Genomic DNA, 27,125 nt, shown 5'->3' on the forward strand with positions numbered 1-27,125 from the left:
CACAGTGATCTTATTAATAATCACGAGGCTACATGAAATCAGTCCTGGTAATATATTTACATTTACAGCATTTATCAGACGTCCTTATCCAGAGCGACTTACAGTCAGTAGTTACAGGGGCAGTCCCCCCCGGAGCAATTTAGGGTTAAGTGTCTCAGGGACACAATGGTAGTAAGTGGGATTTGAACCTGGGTCTTCTGGTTCACAGGCGAGTGTGTTACCCACTAGGCTACAACCACCATAATATGCATGGACTCTTCACTGTAGCAAAAGAATAATGATAAGAACTGATATCAGTATCTATATTTAGTGATATTAGAGGGCCTTGTGTATAATGTTAAATTCCCCCCTTACTCCATTAGGTGGCACTTGTGTTCAGTTTTTTTAATAGAAAACATTTTGTCTTCATTTGTTCAGTTCATGCAATGCAACCTGTTAACAACGAAGCATTATGGTAAACGTGGTCTCACATACAAATCAGCATTCACAACATTTCTTTTGTGACGGACCTAAACCTTTCTATGGTCCTTGTCAATTAAATCGACTACATTAAAAACAGATAAATAAATCGTGCATTTATACAGTGTGTTAGATAAAAGCTTTTACCATCATTTCATTTCTCAAAATTCTGAAAAATACAAAAAAAAAAAGTCACATTTTAAACAGCCCATATGTAGGGGGGAAATGATGTCGCTCTGTATGCATGTATGTTTTTGCCTTTCACTGTGCCATCAAGCATCCAAACCAATCAAATATCCCCATGAATAACTGAGCCTCGATCTACCACACACAAGTTGTGTACATTTTTCTTTTGCTAGTCAAATCCATTTCAGTACATTTGGGGAAGGTAATGATATAGAATGGTGCTTTCCAGTCATTTTATGTCTTCAAAAGAAAAACACTGAATTCCAAACCCCACAGGAGCATTTGGACTGGCACAGTGTTTAAATGAGCTGTGTGAGTTTCTGAGAGAATTACTCACCAGTGACTGCATACTGAACACAGAACAGGGGTTTCCGGAACATTGTCATCCAAACCTTCTGCGTGTAATAACCCACCAAATGCATTATTAGGTGTCTTATCATTTCTGAATTAAAAATCTATGAACAGGTCCCTTGCTGCAAGGCTGGGAAAACCGGGTCCCTGGTCTATTATTGGCACTGAAAACAATGAGTTTTTCCCAAAAGGCAGAGGTAGAAAGTACAAAACTGACAGAAGAAAGAATCCATCTTGTAGCTCACCACGCCCCCACACCAAGTCTGTCCATGTTCAAGAAAAGCTGATGATCAGGAGTGGACGACGATGCTCAAATGCATTTGTTACAGACGACTCAGGAAAAAGTGGTTACAGAGAGCACACCACATCCCCTCTTTAGACATACAAATATATACATATCAAATCATACACACATCCAAATACAACTCCATCGACATGTGAATGGACTGGAATGATGAAGCATAACAGTAAACTCTCACTGACCTGATTGCCTGTATAAAAGCCTGACTGATTTTTATACAGTCATCAAAATTTCCACATATCACAGCATAAATCCCACAATGCAAATGTCCAAATCTGTAATAGTTCTTTTTTCCTTTTTCAGGACAGCAGCAGGATGGCCGCCTCTCAGCAGTAGCTCTCTACCACAGCATCTGCTCCTCCATTGCCCAGCTGGAAGCCTTCCAGGCCGTTCGCTGCCTGCTTGCGGCCAGATATGTAGCAGTAAGACTTGCCCTTTTTAGCACCAGGATGGTGGTGAGGTGGTTGGGGTGGGGCGAGGGGTTGGGGACAGTCCAGTTGGCAAGGTGGTTGGTAGTGGCACTGCTGTCCGCTTCCGCCGCCCTGTGGAGTGTTGCTGCCGGTGTTGCGCTGGTCTTCCAGTACACTGATGCCGAGCCTCCATCGCTGCCATTTCTTCTTGATCTCTGACTGAACCTTTCAAAGGAATTAAAATCAAAACTTTTAGGTTGGTATGAAATTGTCAAAAAATAAAATATTCATATTCTTATCATATATGCAATTTCACTTGATCTTGAAGACAGCAATTCTTTTCTGCACTCTATATTAATGTTTATTCAGAAATCATTATGCCATCCGGTAACAAGATTAGTCGAGCTGCTAAAGTAAATGCAGGGTGACTAAGCAGTGTGTCAGTCATCAATTGTAACTGGATTAATTTGATGGTGAATAGCTGAGTTTGAAGTCAATATTAAATGGCCGTCAAATTAAAGTGCCCGGGAGGATAGGCAGATACAAATGACTGGGGAAGAAGGGGTCCAAAAGTGTTTGAATAATTTGCATTGGCTTAAGAAATAATTGTTTCATTTTTTTTCACATGGAAATGTGAAACAGGCATTTAAACGTAATGTAATTCCTACAGACAAAAGTAAGTAAAAATGAATTGGTGTGAGTGGCATGAAAAGTATTGAGTCATTTAGAACATGTCACTAGGTTTTGTTCCAAAGAAGGAAATGATAAATGGACTTCGTGATTACAGACATATTGCACAGATTTTTGTAATAATGTAAACATTTCAGAGCTTGATCCTTTACAGTCTGACGTCCACAACAGACCCTGCATGCATTTAACACAACAATCCAGACATCCTGCACTCCAAACTGGCCCATCTAAATACTGTCTAATAGCAATATTAGTGGTTTGCGTAAACCAGTGGAGTCCTGTACAGTTCTGTATTAATGTGCTGTCAAATTATAATTTTTTTTTACACCAGCATCTGGTATATACGCTGATTTGATGAACTGCCACAATGTTAAGTCAATTGGAAGACAACTGCCAAAAAACAGCAAGGAGTCACTGTCATCCTCAAAGAAAAAAAAAGATGTTAGTGTGGTGTCGCTATATCAAACATGTCTTAAAGCGATACAAAAGAAGAAGAAAAAAAGAACAAGCAAACATGAGATTAAAAAAAGATCAGACTGATAGTGGCCTGTGGTGGCCTAGTGGCCCCTAGCGGAAGCAGACCCGTAATCTGAAAGTTCCGGTTTGAGTCCCATTCCGCCAAGGTGCCACTGAGCAAAAAAAAGCACCGCCCCACACACTGCTCCCCGGGGCACCTGTCATGGCTGCCCACTGCTCAATAAGGGTGATGGTTGAAAGCAGAGGACACATTTTGTTGCGTCACCGTGTGCTGTGCTGCAGTGTTTCACAATCACTTCACTTTAATTGCATATTGCCCTGCCCATGATGCTTTGTTTTCCCTTCCCCTAATATCTCTAATACTCAAATAGTATTTAACTGAGAGAGTAAATCCTTGTAATTATTTACAAAACTGTGGCTGAAACAGAACGCCGCACCAACACATCCTACAGAACGCTGTCCTGTTCACTAATGCTTCATTGTTCTTTACACTGTTTACTTACCTCCTTATTGACAAAGCAGTACAAGATGGCCACAAGAAATCCCTGTGATGACAGAAACAGATATTACGCTCATATATAATGCCATGCAGGCACCTTTAAAAGGATCTGCTTAATTTATCTGCCCCCAGCACCATGCACAAATGTTCTTTCAGTTCATTCGCACTTATATCACTCCCAGTTGAAGAGCATGAATTAGTTATTCCCAGTTCCGTTAAATTAAATTGTTACTTTCTTTTGGTATTCAAGTTTTATTAACTGTGTAATCCTGAACATGCAGGACTTTTATATTCACTGCCCAGCAATAACATTATGTCACAAAAACTGCCCTGTCCCATTGAGGCATGGACTCCACTGGACCTCTGAAGGCATGCTGAAGTGTCTGCCAGTAGCAGATCCTTTAAATTGTGAAGTCCTATTATCATGCTCTAATTACTAAAAGTATAAAAAATAACTGATTTAATAAGCAGATATAGGGTTAGCAACTCCAAGGTTGTGAGATCAAATCTTGACTCGGACCTTACAAGATCTCCCCATTTTGGCGCAGGATTCCTCTGGGTTCTCTGTAGGGGTGGTATAGGCAAGGATCTCACAATACAATTAGAATCACGATACATGGGTCACAATATAACTATACATATTGTGATATTCAACAGTTCACTGAAAATGAAACAATAGAGCTGAACTACAAGATGCTGTGTACAATCTCTGTGGATCATGTTACATTAATAATTTAGTCAAAATAACTAGGGTGGTAGTAGCCTAGTGGGTAACACACTCGCCTATGAACCAGAAGACCCTGGTTCGAATCCCGCTTACTACCATTGTGTCCCTGAGCAAGACACTTAACCCTAAGTTGCTCCAGGGAGACTGTCCCTGTAACTAATGATTGTAAGTCGCTCTGGATATGGGCGTCTGATAAATGCTGTAAATGTAAAATGTAAATGTAACTCAGTTTTGGACTAAATTTGTATACAAAAATATTTAGATTTGACGTCACTGTATAGATACAATATCATGATATACTGCTGTGTTGACATTCTCCCCACTTAGCAAACTACCTTTAATGGCTGCCCAGTGCTCACTGGCTTTTCTTTATACCTGGAAAGAGTTGAAGAAGAGCTCAAAGAAGAGGTTCACATTTCGCAGAATTCCCTCAGTCTGGTCTTCGCTCATCACAGCAAACACCACTTCGTGGATTCCCAGTAGAGGGATCAAAGTTAGAGTGGATTTTGCCAGTCTGAAGAAGATATAAATGACTGTGTCTTATACACACACCTAACAATTTGTATTAATGCCTGCCATTTACATAGTGTGTAACAGGTCACCACTTGCTACCATTGTGTCCATGAGCAAGACAGCTTTTAAGTAGATGCCCCTTATCCAGAGCAACTTAAAAGCAGTAGTTACAGGGACAGTCCCCTGAGTGTCTCCAGGGGACTGTCCCTGTAACTACTGCTTGTAAGTTGCTCTGGATAAAGGGCATCTACTTAAAAGCTGTAAGTAAAAATGTCCTCAAATGTTGATGAGATTTAGTTTTTCCTGAAACATGGCATGAAGATATAGATATTGTGTGCTCTGATGTAAGTGAGCAGATCATACCATCAATAGTGGCCCTAGTGTCTTTTATGATACCCTTAAAGACACCCTGTCTGCACAATACTAAATACACTGAAAGAAACAAAGAATTTGTAAGGATTGGGAAAACTAGCTATTGTGTGTCAACACTATAGAAGGCTAGCTGGAATATTTGCTATTTAGGGTAATGCTGTGTGGGGGGCATAATTCAGCAGTGCAGAGAGAAAGCATAATATGAGTGTTTGACAGTGATGTAATTTCCTACCTGAATTTGTAATCAGTGTACCTCATTTGGTGTGCTTTTAATTTGGACATAAGTATTAGGATTATCCTTATGAATATAAAAAAGTTGACCTGCAGAGGAGAGAAATAGACAGACAGGGATATGTCAAATACACACACGAACCATGTTCAAGCAGAACCACCAACGCAATTCTCTATTTAGCTGGAGGTGTGGCTTTATAAAGAATGTACAGTTAGTGATGATGGCCGGCAGCATGAGTCACGACTCCATTCTAGTTTCCAGGGATGCTGTCTGAACACAGGATGTGAATGCTCATTCGAGAAAGTGTGTGTATGTGCATGTTCGAGTGGCTATCAGGAATTGTCCTCTAGCATCATAGGTCACACAAGTCAAGTGTAGTTGAACCACTGACTTCAGTTTTGTATGCACAAAATGACTGGATTTCTGTTGGCATCAAGGTCAACACGACTTTCCCCTGTTGTATAATGTTCTTGGACTGAATTTGTACACACTTATATATAATTATATTACTTATAATAATTTTTCACCCACTCCTGCTCAAAATATGCTTGAAAATAGCATTACAAAAACTGTATTTGTACCGTACAATCACATTTCATAATCAAACAATCGTACTTTTAACCTGCTCTAATGAAGACTGTTCACGTACCAGAATTGCCAGAAGGATTGGGGTGCGAATGATCCACCAGTATGCCGTATTTTCATTTATCTCCCAACATCTGGATCAAAAGAGATAAAGAATTTTAGGGGAAACTAGCAAACATGGTGTGCCCAGAAGCACCAGCAGGACACTCACCGTGTGTTTTCGTTCAGGTAACGCATCACAATCCATGGCACTACAAACAGCACAGGGGTCCCTGCAAGATTAAGCACAGTATCACAGAGCCATTCCACTGCACTACATAACTAATGTATTTCATGTACCACAACTTTGATTGAAGTTAAGACATTGTGACTGACCATTGACAATTAAATAATAGAATTGATCTAGAAACCATTCATCAAAGGACAGATGTTCCATGCCACATACCATTTATATTTAACATTTAAATTTATATTTACATTTAAGGCATTTGGCAGACACCCTTATCCAGAGTGACTTACAATGTGCTTCCATGTTACCATCAATTAAGTTATCAATTCTGGTTCACTAGGACACCAACTATGAATACAATCTTTTTATTCACTCTGTTGTAGATTTTATACATAAGTCAGACAATAAGAAGGTTACAAGTTCATATAAATATTCTCTAAAGAGGAAGGTCTTGAGCTGCCGTTTGAAAATACTCAGTGACTGAGCTGTTCTGACCTCAAGGGGAAGTTCATTCCACCACCGAGGGGCCAAGACAGAGAAGAGTCTAAATGAGTGTCTTCTCCGTACCTTCAGAGATGGGGTTTGGATTTGTAGGCTTGCATCAGTATTTTGAATCTGATGCGTGCACCTACTTGGAGTCAGTTGAGGGAACGTAGCAGTGGGGCGGTGTGGAAGAATTTGGGAAGGTTGAAGATCAGTCATGCTGCTGCATTTTGTATTAGTTGTAGAGGTCGGCTGGAACATAGAGGTAGACCAGCTAGAAGGGAGTTACAGTAGTCCAGTCGTGAGGTTACTAAGGACTGAACCAGTGGCCTGTGTTGACAGATTTGTCTGATATTGTAGAGAAGGAATCTACATGAACGGGAAAGATTGCTGATGTGAGTAGAGAAGGAGAGTTGGTTGTCTTTTGATACTCCAAGGTTGCGGTCAGTTGTAGAGGGAGAGAGCTGAGAGTTGTCTAGGTAAATAGCAAGATCCTGATGTGGTGAAGAATCTGCTGGAATTATTTCAGTTTTGGTGGGATTGAGTTTGAGGTGATGGGCTGCCATCCAAGATGAGATGTCAGTTAGACATGCAGAGATTTTGGAAGCAGCATGTAGATCTGAGGGAGGAAAAGAGAAGATGTCGGCATAGCAGCGGTAGGATAACCCATGTGAGGACATGACCTCACCAAATGATCTCGTGTAGAAGGAGAAAAGGAGAGGACCTATTACTGAGCCTTGAGGGACACCCGTGGAGAGTCTGCAGGAGGCAGAGGTGGATCCTTTCCAAGTCACTTGGTAAGATTGCTCATCAAGGCAGGAAGCAAACCACTGCCATGCTGAGACCCAAATTCCAAGGATAGACAAGAGAGTCTTGTGGTTAACTGTGTTAAATGCTGCAGAGAGGTCAAGGAGAATAAGAACCAATGACAGTTTTGCCAATCTGGCCACATGTAGCTGCTCGGTAACAGCCAGAAGGGTCGTCTCAGTAGAATGAGCTGTTCTGAAGTCAGACTCGTTAGGATCCAGGAGGTTGTTCTGTGACAGATGAAGTGATAGCTGATTGTAGACACACCACTCTACGATTTTAGAAGGTTTACATAGAAGGAAATTTGTTTTAAAATATAGTGTTCATGTTGTAAATGACTCTGGTAGCTGAAAATGTCACAGACTCTGGGAGCTGCTCCGGCTCAGTGTTTCGGTCTGGAGTATAAAAAATTGTCAATACTGTCTCCCTGATTTCCTGATTATATGCGTCGGTGTTCATGTGTATAAAGTGTATGCCATGTCATGTCCTCGTCCAGTCTTTGGTTGCTTCACCTGCCTCAATATGTGCGTTGTTGTTTTGTATTAAATCTCATTTAATCTGCTTGCGTTTTATTTTAACTGCCCTGGAAGAATTTTCTATTCAAACCCATTTTATGTTTTTTTTTTTTAAATACAAAGAAATTTCTAAATAGCCCCAAACTTTTTAATGCTTGTGCCCATTTATAAAATATATGACAAACAGAGATGCAAACACTTGGGTATTTGCGCACATTCTGTGCACTGACCCCAGCCGATGATGAGGTATGCGCAGAAGTAGCTGTTCTCGGAGAAGACCATGAGCACCAGGAGGTTGTGCAGGTAGAGCCCCTCCACCAGAAGCCAGTAGTAATTGGCCCCAACACAGTACTGCATCAGCACTTGGGCCACCCGGCAGCCCGACAAAGCCTGCAACCATAATCAGAGAGATTACACACACCTTGGAACCTTTGTGTGTGTGTGAGTGTGTATTTAGTGTGTCTGTGTGGACTCTGGACATATCTGGGTGTGCTTCACCGAACCTTATCACTCAGGACATTGGACACGTCACGGTTGTCCCTGAACTCGGGTGTGTCTCGGGTGAGCAGCGCGTCACGTGTAAGGATGGATATGGCCCTCAGGATGAACGAGGCAAACAGGTTGGTGTGGATGTAGTTTCGTGTGCATCTCAACTTCCTGTCATAAAAAATGGAAAAATGTTTAATCTATATTCTTGTTAGTTTTTCCTTTGTAACACTTCAAAACAGTAAAATACAGTAAAACCAAAGAAATTCTATTTCAGTTTAGGAGCTCGACACAATTCATATCAAAGTTGTGTTTAACTATATATATTTTTTATGTGTGATACCTTAAACTGTTGTATTCCGATAAATCTGAAATGTCACACACTTATGGCCCATTAACGCTAGCTTTCATCAATTTTCATAATTGCTGCTACTCAAAGGGTAGATTTGCATTTTGGACAACTTAATGACAAAAATGTATGGTGAAGCACCCACTTTCTTCAAGCCAAACACTTTCCAGCCACATTAGTGGCTGGAAAAGGTTCAAGTGGCAGTAACATTCACATCATCCCCAATATATTATGCAAAATGGGCCATAATGTTAGAATTTGTTTTTTTTTCCCAGTTCTGCAGGGTGGACCAGGAGGGGCTCACCTGAACATGAGGAGGATGATGAGGGCCAGAGCGAGGCTGGCGAGGGACAATGAGTAGCCCACCGTGTACATGACCCTGAAATATGCCAGGATCATCATCTGGGTCTCCTGTGAGGAGTCAACACCTCATTTGTACTTAATTATGAATGTGGTACATGAGGTACATGATTTAGAATGCCACCTTCAATGCCACTGACATTCAGTGGCCTTCACAGCTGGCACTCTATGTAAAAAGAGTTAGAAATGGTTTATTTGCCTACAGAGTCATCCTCTGGGACAGGTTCTGAGTCAGTGAATGATTACTCAACCACTGTAAAACTGACTGAATATTATGCTGTAAGGCGTTTCATTTACATTTATAGCATTCATTATTCAGACACCCTTATTCAGAGTGACTTACAATCAGTAGTGACAGGGACAGTCCCCCTGGAGACACTCATGGTTAATTGTCTTGCTCAGGGACCTGTGAATTTGTGGTCTTCTGGTTCATAGGAAGTGTCTTACACACTAGGCTACTACCAACTGTTAAGACCAACAAAAAAGTACTGAGTAGGTTCTGACAATGAATAGACAAGCCTTTATCGACTGCTGTCACTGAAACAGTTCACAGGAATCTCTTCCACATTAAAAGCACCCAACGTATCCTAATAGCAACTATACCACATCAGCCATACAACACACACTTTCTGAGCTCCCCCTCAGAAAGATTTAGAGGCAGAAATGAAAATAAAAAAGTAGTGACAGAAAATTGGGTGGATAATGTGAATAAGCAGTGATTCAACCAGATCTCATTATCAACTCCATTGTCATTGCCCCATTGTTCCCACTCTTGACAATTTGTGTGTAAGAGGGACTGATTTTTACTTGTCTTTTAAATAACGGGACTGGTGCTCACAGAAGAGATTGGATGCAAAACCATTAACCATGTGATGCTTTCAACAGCTTTGAGTATGCAATTACTCTAATAACAATTATTACAAATACAATAATTTCACGAAAATGTGCACTGATGGATTGCTTGGGTTTTTTGTTCAGGGATGAAACGGTGGTCTGTTTTAGCTTCACTAAACTGGTTGCTGCCAAGGTGGACATTGAGCTGTCATTCAATGTTACACCTAGGGTGCTGCGATATGGCCAAAAAAAAAATTGCCAGTATTTAAAACATTACTGTTATTACTGGGAATTACCACATTAAATGTCAAGCATTTTGTTAGATGAACATAATTTTCTCTCACACAGTAGACAGGTCATCGCTGTATGAAGGCCTTAATCAATTCTTGAGACTGAATCAAATTCAAACATGAATGGCTACTCTAGTCCAATTAAGAAATGCTTTTTCTGAACCGTGGTTGCAGTGTATGAGCATCTTTAGAATGAAATTGCTAAGAAACTGTGAATGATTCAGAGCTGTACCTCCGCCCTCTGCTGGCTGCCATCTGCATTACACTGGTTATGGTCACGCCAGCTATGACTGCTGTTGCTTGTGGCCCACTGTCCATCAGGGCCACACACCCGAAAAACAAAGCCTTTTTTCACTAAGAAAGAGAGATATAAGGAATATGGGGACGTTTTGACCATAACTATGAGTTATGGTTATAATTAAAGCAAATATTCTGAGAAGAACAGTATCAAACATATCCTGTACCTTGTTCATACCAAGGGAGATACCAGGGACATGGCACTTTTACTGTGGTGTTGGGCATACCATCTGTCCAACAGGCATACATGTCGAACATCCGGCTGCACACCAGACCTTCAGAGGCAGGGTGAGAGAGTTCATTCCACAAACATAAGCAACAAGTTCTTCACACAGTTATTTTAATGCCAGCCCAACGGGTTCCCAGAATCAGGCTGAAAAATTGTGGATTATTTTCTACAGAAGAGCTCACGCTGAGTGCTAGCGGTACTTACTGGCCTTTTTCTTCACTGCTGGGTGGATGCGTGTGTGTTATTTCAGGTATGTAATATATGCTTTTGAATATACCTGAAGGTGTTGGGTCGGTGTTGATTTTTTGTAGACACTCGTTTTTGTATTTGTTCCATTCTTGCACGGTGTCCTTCACAGTCTTCCCATATACTAACTATAAGACACAGAGGAACTGCTTCATTAACTTCAAATAATACACAGCAGGTAACCTATGGAATGGAACATGTATCTAAAAAAAAAAAAAAAGAGTTTGCCAACTTTGTTCTTGTTTGGACAAGCCAGTCCACATCAGAGTAATAAAACACCTAATATTGCAAACCCACCCCACTGCTGTACAGCACAGACAGGAAAATGAGGAGGAGCAGGATCTTGGTGACAATCTTCATCACTCCCACAGGGACCAAGGCAGAGGCCTTATCATCTCAGGGCGGGGTCATTGCCCATCCAAGCCAGTCGCAGGCCATGCCTTAGTGTCCCACGGCAGCAGCAGCTTTCTGCAGGAATAGAAAGAACTCACAAAAACTGTACACTGCTTCAGACAAAATACATATCATTTTCCAGAACATTCTCTCAGTCCATGAAAGCTTCATTAAAAACACCAAAATATGTTTTATCTATACATTACAATGCAATTATAGCCAGGACAGAGCGTGCAATTGCAACTATACAATACAATTGTTCTGTTGATGAGTGTTGCAGAAAAGACTCACATTTTCTACAGTTGTATATTCAGGCACCAACTATGTGAGATTGTTTAACATTTAACAGTTGTTCGGTGATTGGATGTAAAAATGATCACAAATATTTTTAGTTCTGTCACTCAAGACTCTGAAGAACCGGTGGATTAATTTTTTCTGGAAAAATGCTGACAAAACTTCCTATCTGCTCCAAACAAAAGCAAATTCATGTCATGGGACCTTTAACATGTAAACTATGCCAGAACCTTTGCAACTTAGACTTCAAGAGTGGAAGGATAATGATAATAATACATACATCATGTGACTGCCCAAAAAAATGAATCCAACTCTGCAGCGAAGGATGGACATCAGAGATTGTGTTGACCTTGTTAATCTGACTCCATTAATTAGTAATGTATTTGAATTTATCTGTTACTGTTACTTATTCCGTTACCTGGAATAGAAGTTACAGGGAAGAACAGTTTCTAATTTATTAACAAAATAAAAACTAATTAGAGAAAGAAAGAGAGGGAGTCTCCTCAGAGCAGCAGGGGGAAAGCAGAATGGAAGAGTCCAGAAGCTGGGGGAGAAGAACCACCTGCAGCTGAGGGGGACAGAGCTCCCGAATCTCAACACCTCCATTACACTGAACATGTGACAATCAAATAGGTTACCACAGACCATACAGATGTCCTTTGATGTCTCTGCCTTGTACAAACAGAACCCCTGATACATGAATACAGTGGTCATCCACCCCCAACAAGACTTCCCTTCTTGGAATCTCAGGCCAGTTGTTGTTTTTTGACCAAATGGTGACAGTCCTTGTTCATGAGGTGAAGGCCACAGCATGGAGATAAAAGGGGGCAGTGGTGGCCTAGCGGTTAAGGAAGTGGCCCCAAAATGACAAGGTTTCGAGTTCGAATCCCGATCAGCCAAGGTGCCCTAAGCAAAAAAAAAAAAAAAAAAAAAAAAGCACCGTCCCCACACACTGCTGCCCGGGAGCCTGTCATGGCTGCCCACTGCTCACTCAGGGTGATGGGTAAATGCAGAGGACAAATTTCACTGTGTGCACTGTGTGCTGCTGTGTATCACAATTACTTCACTTTCACTACACTTCACTTGAAATGGAGGGGGGATCTTCATTAACACATGAAAAGTCTTGGACCTGGAATCTCCCATGTTACACAACCTACAACATTATGCAGAATGGTCTGGAATAAATAAGATAAAATCAAGGTCACATTATTAGTCATGAGCTGAAAACATCTGCGAATGAAAAACTAGGAGTGTGTATTGGCAAGGATCCCACTATAAGATACGTATCATGATACGCAGGTCATGGTACAAACATTTCATGATATATTGTGATACTGTTCATATTACGATAATCTACAGTTCACTGAAAAAGTGATTTCACAAGATTTCACTCTTCACTCTTCGCCTGAAATGCCAAGCAGTAATTCATAGTACCCAGATGATTCTCATCTCTGCTGACCTCGCTAAAGAAAACACTCAATGGTACCACTAAATTTGTACAAAGAAATATTGATATACCCCTAAAGAAAAGGCAAATGCTTCTGAATGCTTAATTTCTCATCATTTTTCTTTAGGCACATCTTCAGCGGATTCCACTCAATCGGCAAACATCTAATTGTTGAGCAATTCACTGTGGCACCAGCAGAGAGCAAATGGTTGCCATGAACTGTAGATCACTGCAAATTAGAGAATGAACGGAGGCAACGTCCTGTCGCAAATCTTTTCAGACATAGACAGGTAAAAAAAAGAGAAGAGGTGCATACTTCAGGAGCACGGCAGAATGAGGTAATGCCCTACATGACATGTTTGTTCACTCTTCTTCTTCTGCATGAGGGAATTATACTACCTTTTAGTTTATTGCTCCACTTGTGTCCTTGGCAGTAATTAAGAGGAGAGGTATGTCAGGAAAGGCAAAAAGCACTCATCAATATGCGGTACACAAACTAGCATCATTTCAAACCTATTGCACTGCAGACACTTGATCGATTATAATGTGAATTATAGCCTTCAAACATCCTTCCTTCTGTGGTTAGAACAGAGGTTACACTTGACAAACTACAAAACAGAAGATGCTTCCCTCTGAAAACACTGAATGCACCATTTTCACTATGGACCCTCAGCCACTGGTGATGAATGTCTGCAAAATCAATATCAGCCCTAATGAATGGACCAAAGTCATTTAACTTCCACAAGGTTTAAAATAAGGACACGACATAAGAGTCAGAAAATGTCTGTTTGAATCATACATGATTGTTAACAGCATCAAAACACTGAATTACTGCATCCAAAATAGTAGTTCACATGTTTTATTCATCTGCTCGCCACAGGAAAGCTATACCTTATACAGTCAATTAAGTTTACTTTCTGATTCACTACATTTCAAATGAAAAGGAGACATGCTGGGTCAGCACATGTCCAGGTTCAGTTGCAAATCTCTTTTTGTTCATGCAGTGTTCTTGCATTGGTAAAATACCCACGCACATAAGCACGAATGCTATTCATAGACTTCAGTTCAGCATTCAACACCATCATTCCTCAGCATCTGGTTGGGAAGCTGAGCCTGCAGGGCCTGAACACCTCCATCTGCAACTGGATCTTGGACCTCAGTCTGTCCGGATCAGGAAAAGCATCTGGAGCTCCTCAGGACTGTGTGCTCAGTCCAATGCTGTTTACCCTGCTGTCCCACGACTGTGCAAGGATGCACAGCTCCAACCACATCAAGTTTGCCGATGACACGACCATGGCGGGTCTCATCAGCAAGAACGATGAGTCAGCGTACAGACAGGAGGTGCTACGACAGACAAACTGGTGTCAACAATCTGTTTCTGAACGTGGACAAAACAAAGCAGATGATTTTTGATTTCAGAAGACAAGAGAGGGACCACTCTCCACTGAACATCAACGGATCTTGTGTGGAGATTGTCAAGAACACAAAGCTCCTCTGTGTTAATCTAGAAGAGAATCTCTCCTGGACTCTCAACACCAGCTCAACAGCCAAGAAAGCCCAGCAGTGTCTCTACTTCCTGTGGAGGCTGAGGAAAGCCCAGCTCCCACCAACGATCCTCACCATCTTCTATAGAGGGACCATTGATAGCATTCTTACCAGCTGCATCACTGTCTGGTTTGGGAATGACACCACATCAGACCGCAAGACCCTACAGCGGATAGTGAGGACAGCTGAGAAGATCATTGGAGTCTCTCTTCCCTCCATAACGAACAATTACCTAACACGCTGCATCCAGAAAGCCACCAGCATTGTGAAGGACTCTACACACCCCTCACAGGCACTCTTCACCCTCTTACCATCCGGAAAAAGGTACGAAACATTCGGGCCCTCACTGCCACACTCTGCAACAGCTTCATCCCACTGGCCATCAGACACCTGAAAGTGGTGAAAGTGAAGTGATTGTCATTGTGATGCACAGCAAGCACAGCACAGGGTGACACAACGAAATGTGTCTTCTGTATTTAGCCATCACCCTTGGTGAGCAGTGGGCAGCCATGACAGGCGCCCGTGGAGCAATTTTTGGGGACTGTTTTGGTCAGTGGCACCTTGGCGGTTTGGGATTCCAACCGGAAACCTTCGGATTATGGTCCGTTTCCTTACCTGCTAGTCCACCACTTCCCTATGGTCAATATGGTATGGCATTGTCCATATTGTCTTATTATTGCTTCCTGAAGTGTCATGTAGAAACGATTTCTGTCTATTAATATACTATTAATTAATTACTTCACATTAATTAGACATTCCAATGCATTTAAGATGCTTGCCAGATGGAAGGCTGGATAAACGGATGCAATTCTGCGTGAATGAACGCACACGGGCATAAGTGAAACTTGCAGGTCTCGTCATGTGTTACACTTTAACCAGACTGGAGAGAAACCCCATGCCTAAATCTGGTTCTTCCCGCAGTCTTTCTGACCTGCCAGCTTTCCTGTTCCATGCACAAGATCTCCAAGACACTTCAATAGAACTCTTAATACACTCCAGCACTTTCACTTTCACTCTCAATCACTTCTGGACTCAATTCCCCTAGAAATCCTTGCACAAACTTTTAATTTAATTTTTTACTCTTTTTATCCTTGCACATTTACCTTGTTATACTTTGTCACTTTATACTTTGACTCCACCTATTTGCACACATTCACCCTACCTGTTACACATATTTTATGTTTTTAGGTTAAAGACATAAAAGTGTAATATTTGGTTATGTTTGCAATATTTGCATATTGGTTCATTGTTTACTTGCAATATTTGCAATACTCTGGTCTGTAGCAGTCGCTAAAAGCATTTCACTGCATATCATACCGTGTATGACCTTGTATGTGAAGAAAATTTGAACTTGAACTTTTTCAGTCCTGAAAAAGTCCTGTAATCATCACAGTTACTTCAGCAGAGGGGAATATACTTCTCTAAGATAACATCAAATTCTTTTAACCCGACTCTGAAGTCCTTACCCAGCCACGTAATTTTGTTAATGAACCACCTTCCTTTGTTTAAGGTCATTTGTGACACTGGGTCAGACTGGGCAGTAACAGTTTCAGCCCTAATCCTCAGTTATTAATGAGAGGGAATGAAGCGTGGCAAATCCTCCAGCAGCCTCTCGCTTCCCAGCTATTTCCCAAGCACTTGGTCCCCAGTAAAAGAGCCTTTGCCACTGTGGAACCATCACAGTCTAGCTGTGTTGCCTGCCTAGGCAGTCAACTTCACCCCCAACTGGGACATTCAAGCGCAAGAACATGAAAGCTTCACGCCCCCAGCCTCAGTCCAGTCCCTTTTAAAAGAAATATAAATATATACACATTTGTTAGAGATAAATAAATGTGTAGGATGAACACAGAAGCCTGCCTTTAGCCTAGTCAGAAAGATTGAGACAGAAAGTGGTGTTCATTGAATATAAATGATCAGTAAGTGCCTCTGGGAGAAATATTAGACTGCGTGGGATTAAAAATGATGCATGAGTGTTGCAAATGGCATGTTCTCTAAAGCTGCCTGTCAAAGGCCAGAGAACAGGATACATTTTATAATCCATCAAGCAAACATGCTACACATAATTTGCAGTTCATTGTTTGCCACTAGTTCATTTAATATCTCTAATTATGTTGCCTCTATTTACTTTCAAAGTGACAGAGCATCAGGATGAAAGAATACCTTTCAAATAGTAATAAATAACTGGAACACTGTGTATTAAATGGTCCTATTGCACACACAATGTCATTATGAGCCGTGGCTGATATTAGTAGGAATCATCAGGGAGAGGAGCAGAAGAGAAACACTATTTGGCCAAAGGATATTAGCCAAGTCTGTAAATTAGTTTTATGAGGTCAGATCATGGTCAGACCAGGAATAAGGTTGAATTTTCACAGTTCAGTTCAGTGCCTTGATGTCTTTAAAATAAACGACATCCATTTAATATATCTGAAATAATAATATCTATGTTTTGCACAAAACATCATGAGTTGATTAATTTACAGTTTAAGCTTTAAAACACTAAAACATTGTTGGCTAACGCAACACCAGTCATCTCATGTCTTAAAATGAACAATAAATGGACGATTCTCTACATGATGCAAGGGACATTTTGATAACACAAGTTAATTTATCCCCTAAACTCCCCTAGTGGTCAGATCTATGAACAAGTGTGACGTGTGTGGTACTTGTCGTGCTTTACTACTGGGTAATTCAATATAAAGTTATGACAAAAGCCATACAAGCAGTTTGAAAACTTGCCATGTGATGCACGGGACACAGAAAACTGAACTTTTGAACTTTTCTGTGAACTCTATAAACATTCAGACAAAACTACTGCACCAAATATTTCAAAGTATTATAGGTGTCAAAACTGTCCAAAACATCAATAAATTAATGTTTATGCAATACCAATATATGCTACTAAAGTGACCAAGACGGTGTGATGCACGAGACAACAATGTCTAAAAATTCACGAGAGCTCTTTAGTTTAACACGATAGCAAAACTGTGGTGCATTGTATGAACATTTTAATTAAGCCTGATGCACTTTTCAATATAACATATATAAACTGAACTTAGAATGTCTGGGTTATGATAATAATTTGCTTTGAATATAATTGAAATTAGTAATAATTTTACTTCGCAAGAGGTAACCGTGTTTCAAATGTTAAATACATGGAAATTAAATGTTCCACATTATCCCATCTTAAATATTAGGATAAGTAAAAATGCAAATATTAGAAAATTCTTGTAGCATTTAGTTTTCATTTTACAGAGAATCGCCCAACAGATCTTCCTGACCAACATCTCTCAAATACAGTGAAAAAAGATAATAAATAAATGTCTACTCTGAAACATTACAATACATAATTCCTGCATTTACAGAGACCAATTACTTGCATTAGAAATCTTGTCAAACTAATAAAGTAATATGTAATGTGCTGAGCAATGTCTCGTTTTATGATTGGTTTTCGCAGAACACAAACTAATTCAGAACAATCTGGGAAGATTTTAAACGTGTTTCCCATTTCATTCACCTAAGAAAATACATTTTGTCATGCTAGTGTGTCTCTGTTATTAGTATAATGTATCTACATACTTCAATGTAATGTGCATCTGTGAGGAAGGCTTAATGTCATACTGTAAAACAGACTTCTTTTTGATTAAATTAAGCATCCATTATCTATCACTATCCTTGATCAAAAAAGCTAAATACCCTTGTTGCCCCTTAAACGGAGCTCTTGTGTGCATGAGTAAATAACACCTGAGACAGAGTGCTTAAAGGACCGTCACGGTGTAAAACTGCTGGCCCAAGGTAATTAAGCTCCTGTTGGGAGGTTGCATGTGAACTGCTGCTGAGTTCACAAAAAAAATTTCACTCAGCATAAGAAAACACGAGATAACTTGCATTTTCATACAAATAAGGGTTTAGTAGCTCCCACAGTAACAAAAATAAAGAAATAAACAATGAGCCATTTTAATATTTGAAATGATGACCTAGATAACATGAAATAAAAAGAGTCAGGCTACTTCCTTTCTATTGCGAGGTATTTCTTTGTTTTTGCGGGTCATTAGTCATTATTAACCCTCAGATTACATTTAACTAATTTATGTGTTCAAAAACGCCTTTACTCACATGCTGCCTAAACGGAGATAGCAATCCAAATAAACTTTCCATTCCCATCGTCATTCATGTTCAAAATATTGACTTCAAAGAAGCAAAGCACTGGCACAAATTTTTTGCACATATTTGCAAAGATTACAGCGAGGTCAACTGACATACTGTACAAAGCAGTACAAACCGGTGAAAACAAGAATACTGTTTATCTAAGTTGCAAGCATAAACCCCATGTCAAACATGATTTACTGTCATGAACTGACTTTGTAGGGTATTTTGGATCCGCGTCTGGACCGGAGTTTATGGTGAACCTGCCCTGATTCCCAATCGTGTGCACCTGTATAAAACCGGCCTGTTTGTACCATGTCGCCGTCGGGGTCATTGCACTGCATGTCCTGTCTTATGTGATGATGCGTGCTCTGTTTTTGGTTAGTAATAAATCCCTGATTTGTGTGAACGTGTAAGTCACGTGACCGCGTCCTCCATGTTCTCGCAGAATTTCTGTATTTTCATTCAACAATGGCATGATGTGTATAGAGAAAAAGAGTTTCCTATTATTCTTTGAGATCATTCATTAGTTGAGAGAGAACAACACCCAGTTCTTAAAGCACATGACTGGTGTTCCTCAGGACTCAGCCATCTCCTGGTCTCCCATTACACCAAATCTCTTGGTGAGATCATATCGTTGCATGGATTATCCTACCACTATTAAGTGAAAGTGAAGTGATTGTCATTGTGAAACACTGCAGCACAGCACATGGTGCACACAACAAAATGTGTCCACTGTATTTAACCATCACCCTTGGTGAACAGTGGGCAGCCATGACAGGCGCCCGGGGAGCAGCGTGTGGGGACCTGCTCAGTGGCACCTTGGCAGCTCCAGATTCAAACTGATATCTGTTTCCACCACAGACGTTGACACCCAAGTCTTTTTCTCTTTTTCATCATCAGATGTTCAGAAAAATGGTCAAGGTTCAGTCCATGCTCACCGGACACCGGACAAAAATGCCTGGTTCAAACGTCTGTGAGACATATTGGAAATAATAATGTGAGACGTATTTGAAATAATAATGTGAAGTAATGTTGAAAAATTGATGGGATGCATTGTGATGCATTGATAATCGGTGTACTGATAATCATAATTTACATTTACAGCATTTATCAGACTCCCTTATCCAGAGTGACTTACAATCAGTAGTTACAGGGACAGTCCCCCCCTGGAGCAACTCAGGGTTAAGTATCTTGCTCAGGGACACATTGGTAGTAAGAGGGATTTGAACCTGGGTCTTCTGGTTCATAGGCAAGCGTGTTACCCACTAGGCTACAACCTACCAATCATAATCGAATCATGAGACCAAATCAAAGGTTCACACCTCTACACAACAGGATCTTAAAATCTCCCTGGACAATTGTCCAATCTCTCATTCAGTCACTACATGCAACCACTGGGACAGTTGGGGACTATGGACAGTTGTCCAGGGACAACTATGCCACATTGCCAAGGACTCTTGCTCATGTCGATTCCTTCTCTACACCATCAGAACATTTCCAAACTGGACTACTATTTTCTGGCTGATGGTGCAGCATGACCTGTTTTCAACCTTCCCAAATTCTCCCACACCCCTCCATTGCTACGTTCCCTCCACTGGCTTCCTGTAGCTACCAGCATCAGATTAAAACATTCCTCTTCGAGAAATACATATTTAGGTAATATGGATTATAGAGTTTTTCACCAATCAAATGAAATTGGAAAAGTATTATTTGTGTGTTATACTTCGAGATCGGCCCTTCCTGAACAATTTCAAAGTCACTGTTGAGAAGATGAAAAGCAAAAAAAAGTTTTAGTTTTACTACTTCCTAAAAGTTTTTGAACTGAGTACTCAGTTTCTCTGTATTTTGCTGCCACACTGGAGGTACTTTGTCCCCTTGGCACTTTGAACAAAAAAAACAACATTTAATATTGCTGGGACATGGAACATTTAAACACACTGAATAGACCTATGACTATTATCAATCGTTCCAAGAAATAGTTTCTTTTGTCCACATCGCAATATGGGTTTTAATGAAACTATGCAACACTCTTAGTGCACATACAAGACATTTGCTGATTTTCAACAGAAATGAAGGCGGTCTTGGCATTCCTTACACTGAGAGGATATTCACAGCTTTATGCAACTCGCACTCACCAGGCTTGGGATCACTATTACTGAGATTAACCAATCACTTACTGCATAGCAACTGAAAGAATCTTGCTCACATCATGAATGGCTTTGTTGTGTTCAGTGGGTTTGTACATAAAAGCAGTGACTGTGAAAGAACTGTATAAAGTTAATGACTTGTCTTCACAGCAGCAAAGCACAAGGCGCTTTTCCTTTTTCTCATGTTCATAAAACGTAACCTAACTCAGGGTTAAGTGTCTTGCTCAGGGACACAATGGTAGAAAGTGGGATTTGAACCCGGGTCTTCTGGTTCATAGGCGAGTGTGTTACCCAGCATGTGTTTTAGAGCATTGAAGACATTGTAGTGTCTTGTAGTTTTCATTATAATTTCATATGCATGCAATAAATGTGTTTAAAACACGTATGACGGCATGTAAGAAAGCAGTATAAAAAAGCACTTATAGTGTCCTGTAGAATTAATCTGGCTTCTGCACAACCTAAATGTACTCTTGATTGGATTACTGAAAAGCTGATTACCAGCACCTCTTCTTTGGCCATTAAATATTACCGCCATTAATCGGCAAGTTGTGCAGTGATCCATCTGTTGGGGACAGCAATCATCAAGCACTAATCAGGGGAAATGACACATTTCTTCAATAATTTCAGATAATTTATAGGTACAAGACAATGTGAACCTCAAAAGTCTACAGTCTTCAGGAATGGACATTCAACAGAAGGACTGAACGAGGGCATTGCTCTGGAAGTTTTTGTGTTATGTCAGTAAAATTACTGAGTCACTTCCAAAAGCAGTACCACAAAGTGAACAATCACATACTGCGTTAAAAAGTGCTAGTCTGGGCGCACCACAGAGAACAGGAAGGCTCTCCAGCATATCACCGAAACAGCTCAGTGCATCACTAGCACCCCTGGAGCAACACTAACACATCCAACGCTAGAACCAATTTACAGAACCCGGCGCAGCCACATCACCTTTTGAGACCCAAACCACCTTCTTTTCTTCTTCTCCCTGGAGTGAAAAAGTAAAAAAATAAACCAAGCCTGTGAGCTATAAACCACAATTTCAACAAGCGATTAAGCGCTTGTGGCAAGTGAGAGAGTTGTGAATGCTTCCAGGCCAAGTGACAACACTTTCCAGAAGCAGAGGTCCTGGGATGGCTGGCTCTTGTGCTAAGCTTTGAAAAGCTGCACCAGGTTCTGTAAATACCTTCCAGGGACCTGCTGGGACCCTTCCTCTTGCCCGAGGTGCAATCCAGACTACCATGCCTGGGCACAGAATGAGTTGTTTCCAAGTTGTTTGGGAGTCCTGCTTCCTTCAGGCTCTTCAGGGATTGGAGCCTCTGACCTTTTTTGAAACAATATTTTTTCAGATCAGCTGAGAGAAAGAAATCATAATAAATGTCCATGTTTGTGGCTGCAGGCAACATTAGAATTAGAGACTGAGCAGGGCCAAACAGCACATCAAAGAAATCGCATTATCATTTATGAAGCCTCTAGGAACGTGGCTGCCATTCAAGGATGATGTAATTCACTTCCTTTCACTTTACATCACCACTTCCTTCCTCAGAGCCTCAGTAAATCAAATTTAATGCATTCTGTTGACAACTAGGAGCAAAAAAAGTAGCACCATCTATTTTTTCTATTTTACTGATGTTTTTTTCCTGGACTAACCTGGAAAAAAGCCTAAAACCTGAAATAACCACAGATAAATGCAAAATTTTATAAAGAAAAATATAGAGCAATAATTAGCTTTTTCTCATTTTGTCAGATGCCTCAATGTGTGAGAGCTGATTAGCTGTTGTGGCAGACTGCGTTCCTTCCCCCCTTTTCATTTATTTCTCCAGACCACAAGCTCTTAATAATTCTAATCAGTCGGATAATCATCAAGATGCAATTTAATCATTCAAAATCCTGTTAAAGTGATATTGATTGTTGTTAAATGAATTCATCTAATTCAATAACCCACTTATTGACTTAACAGGCTTTCTGTGTGTCATGATCCGGTCCAGAAGGGGTTGCTCTGGTCCGGGATCCATGTTGGTCCTGTGTAATGTTTCCTAATCGTGTTCACCTGTGTATGAGTGTATAAAGCTGCCCTTTTCGTGTCTGTTCACGGTTGGGTCATTGTTACATGTTCACCTGTTACCAGATGTCTCCCCTGTCCTGTTCATCTAAATAAATAGAATTTAATGCATGCTGTTGACAAACCCCTGTTTCGTGACATTGTATGAATGCGTCTTTCTTCATCGTCAAGTCTTGTCCTCATCTCATGCATTTACATTTACATTTACGGCATTTATCAGACGCCCTTATCCAGAGCGACTTACAATCAGTAGTTACAGGGACAGTCCCCCTGGAGCAACTTGCTCAGGGACACAATGGTAGTAAGTGGGATTTGAACCTGGGTCTTCTGGTTCATAGGCGAGTGTGTTACCCACTAGGCTACTACCACCCACTACCTTGCCAAATGCCCAAGACAGTGTGGGAGTGTGGGAGGCCACTACAGGCCACTACATCCGGTCACCTGTCATTAAAGATGACAGATGACAACTTCAGGTTGATGTGGCCCTCAGACACTAAAACGTGCATGCAGGGTACAAGTTCACCCCTGGAGGCCATTCATCTTCATTCACCAACTCTGCCCACAGATTCATCTTCATTCACCAACTCTGCCCACAGATTCACCAACTCTGCCCAGATTCATCTTGATTCCCCAACTCTGCCCACATATTCACCAACTCTGCCCACAGATTCATCTTCATTCACCAACTCTGCCCACAGATTCACCAACTCTGCCCAGATTCATCTTGATTCCCCAACTCTGCCCACATATTCACCAACTCTGCCCACAGATTCACCTTCATTCACCAACTCTGCCCACAGATTCACCTTCATTCACCAACTCTGCCCACAGATTCACCTTCATTCACCAACTCTGCCCACAGATTCACCAACTCTGCCCACAGATTCATATTGATTCCCCAACTCTGCCCACATATTCACCAACTCTGCCCACAGATTCATCTTCATTAACCAACTCTGCCCACATGTTCACCAACTCTGGTAGTGGTAGTAGCCTAGTGGGTAACACACTCGCCTATGAACCAGAAGACCCGGGTTCGAATCCCACTTACTACCATTGTGTCCCTGAGCAAGACACTTAACCCTAAATTGCTCCAGGGAGACTGTCCCTGTAACTACTGATTGTAAGTCGCTCTGGATAAGGGCGTCTGATAAATGCTGTAAATGTAAATGTAAATGTAACTCTGCCCACAGATTCACCTTCATTCACCAACTCTGCCCACAGATTCACCTTCATTCACCAACTCTGCCCACAGATTCACCTTCATTCACCAACTCTGCCCACAGATTCTCCAACTCTGCCCACAGATTCATCTTCATTAACCAACTCTGCCCACATGTTCACCAACTCTGCCCACAGATTCATCTTCATTAACCAACTCTGCCCACAGATTCACCAACTCTGCCCACAGATTCATCTTCATTAACCAGCTCTGCCCACATGTTCACCAACTCTGCCCACAGATTCATCTTCATTAACCAACTCTGCCCACATGTTCACCAACTTTGCCTACAGATTCCCCAACTCTGCCCACAGATTCACCAACTCTGCCCACAGATTCATCTTCATTAACCAGCTCTGCCCACATGTTCACCAACTCTGCCCACAGATTCATCTTCATTAACCAACTCTGCCCACATGTTCACCAACTTTGCCTACAGATTCACCAACTCTGCCCACAGATTCACCTTTATTCACCAACTCTGCCCACAGATTCATCTTCATTCACCAACTCTGCCCACAGATTCACCAACTCTGCCCACATATTCATCTTCATTCACCAACTCTGCCCACAGATTCACCAACTCTGCCCACAGATTCACCAACTCTGCCCACAGATTCACCAACTCTGCCCACAGATTCACCAACTCTGCCCACAGATTCACCAACTCTGCCCACAGATTCATCTTCATTCACCAATTCTGCCCACAGATTCACCTTCATTCACCAACTCTGCCCACAGATTAATCTTCATTCACCAATTCTGCCCACAGATTCACCAACTCTGCCCACAGATGCATTCCTGGCTGGATTACAGACGCTTTACCCTCTAATCTCACCGGACCTCGTGGATTTTAATACGTAAAACGCGCACTTTCACTCAACTCGTCCTTAGAATCCCTTCAGCACCCTAACAAGAAGAACAGAGCAGATTTGAATACTTTACTGGATGATATTAATAATAAAAATCGTTTTGACCAGTAATGAACGAACCACTGCTCGCTTCAGCTTTAATTCATTAACCAGCCAAGGTCGCTTTTGAACCGGTTACTGTCGACACGGGACAAACTCTTCAAAACTACCGCGGAGCTGCGAGTCTTTCCCCCCCAAAGCGAACCGTAAGACGCTCTTACCGGAGCCGCGAACTTTCCATCCAAAACGAGTCGCTCAACGAGAAAGTCGGACAAAAGGAGGGGTAAAAGTGTCGCCGGTCAGACGCGGTGGCGCGACGCCGGGTGGCCGCTGCTTTTTTTTTTTACCCAGCAGCGCTACTCCTGGCTCTTCCTCCTCCTCCTCATCGCATCGTCACCTCCTTTCGCAGTAACGCGACATCTTTCTTGTCGCTGTAGCAGTGAGACGTGTTAGGTGCAGAAAAAAAACTACATTTCGTTAAGACTGAAATAAAAAAGGAAAGAAATTGTTCCTGATGCAGCGTTGCTCCTGATGCAGCAGGGTGGAGGCTGAAGGAGAAAATGTCTCCCACTAAAAAGGACGTTAAATAAAAGTGAATTTCTGATATCTTAAAAAAAAATTATTTGGCCGGGTGTTTGGAGACGTAAACATGGGCCTATTATGCACTTCAACATATTTCCAGTTTGTACAGAAGAATACATTTGCACAATTATTATCCAATTCACTAGTTTAGCGCTGTCTGTCTTTTTTTTTTGTTAAATGTTATTCCTGCGCCGCCTGTGTCCCCTGTTATGCTAACAGTGTCCCCTGTCCCCTGTGTTTGCACTTTATGTTGCCAGGTTTGTCAGTGTCGCGCACGGTCACTTTATGTCAGTATGTAACGTTGTTTAAATGTTACATGTGGCACCGGGTCGTTTCATTTCACTGGCTGAAAAGACAATAAAAGCTCAACTTCAGCTTCAACATTTTTTCAGGTTGTGATACACTGATCTAAAATGGCAATTTAAAAAAAAAAATGTTAATGTGTTGTTCCGTAGAAGGCACAGGAAACTGAGATCACACATTTCGTTTTCTGGGACTGTGTGTAGATACTCCTTTTGCTGTTTACCGACCACACCCTACTGTCCATGGCCACCTCGACTCACATTTCCTCAAGGTGAACATGCAACATCAGATGTGTAAGAGGTCTGGGTTCTATTGTATTTCCCAGCAGTGGTTATAGGTGATAAATAGACAGCATATCATTTATTTACCCTCTCATTCTTCACTCATGGTGAACGGTTGAATGCAATGGGGATTATGGCTACTGACAATGGAATTTGTCAATATCTGACACACACACATACACACACAAAGTCACAAAGTCTTATTAACAGTTTCATATACATTTATGGCATTTATCAGACACCCTTATCCAGTGCGACTTACAAGGGACAGGGACATCCCCCCCCATGGAGCACCTTTGGGTTAAGTGTCTTGCTCAGGGACACAATGGTAGTAAGTGGGATTTGAACCTGGGTCTTCTGGTTCATAGACGAGGGTCTTACCCACTAGGCCATTACCACCCCATATTCTACATTTTCTGACAACATAGCAAATGTTACAACATTTTCTGATGATTTTCTGAACCGCAAAATGCAAGTCCAAATTCCCCTGCTATTATCAGCGTTCATAATTTTCCACCATTGTCAGGAAATGTGGCTTTCAAACAAGTATAATACAAGAGCTCCACAAACACATACACCGTCCAATAGCAATTACATGAAAGGTTTGGTAGATCACAATGGAGTGTTTTTAACCTTTAATCTCTTTGTTGTGGCTGTCTGGAAGGCAATGTTTGCTCCCACTTATCATCTCCATCCAGCAGCCCCACGCTTTTGTTCTTCTTTGAGTTGAAGATGTAACGGGCAGTGCTTATATATATTAGGCAGTATACATGCGAGTGAGAATCCATCTAAAATCTGCAAGTAAACTATCTAGATAATACATTAAATTCTGGGCCTCGGTAGGAAACAATTCTGTCTCCTC

The 27,125-nt window shown here is 41.2% G+C and overlaps 1 protein-coding gene across 1 annotated transcript; it reads right to left on the reverse strand.

Annotated features, from left to right (window-relative positions):
- Positions 1-215: 215 nt before the first annotated feature.
- gipr (gastric inhibitory polypeptide receptor) lies at positions 216-25,437 on the reverse strand. Its single transcript, XM_028962224.1, has 14 exons — positions 25,319-25,437; positions 11,225-11,395; positions 10,959-11,055; positions 10,620-10,727; positions 10,388-10,509; positions 8,976-9,082; positions 8,340-8,493; positions 8,067-8,226; positions 6,014-6,074; positions 5,867-5,936; positions 5,218-5,306; positions 4,476-4,614; positions 3,378-3,419; positions 216-1,932 (listed from the first exon to the last, which is right to left on the reverse strand). Exons 2-14 carry the CDS (start codon positions 11,285-11,287, stop codon positions 1,624-1,626), a joined length of 1,521 nt encoding a protein of 506 aa, XP_028818057.1. The 5' UTR covers positions 11,288-11,395; positions 25,319-25,437; the 3' UTR covers positions 216-1,623.
- Positions 25,438-27,125: the final 1,688 nt, after the last annotated feature.

The sequence above is a fragment of the Denticeps clupeoides genome, chromosome 19, assembly GCF_900700375.1.
Source record: "Denticeps clupeoides chromosome 19, fDenClu1.1, whole genome shotgun sequence".
NCBI classification, from domain to species: domain Eukaryota; kingdom Metazoa; phylum Chordata; class Actinopteri; order Clupeiformes; family Denticipitidae; genus Denticeps; species Denticeps clupeoides.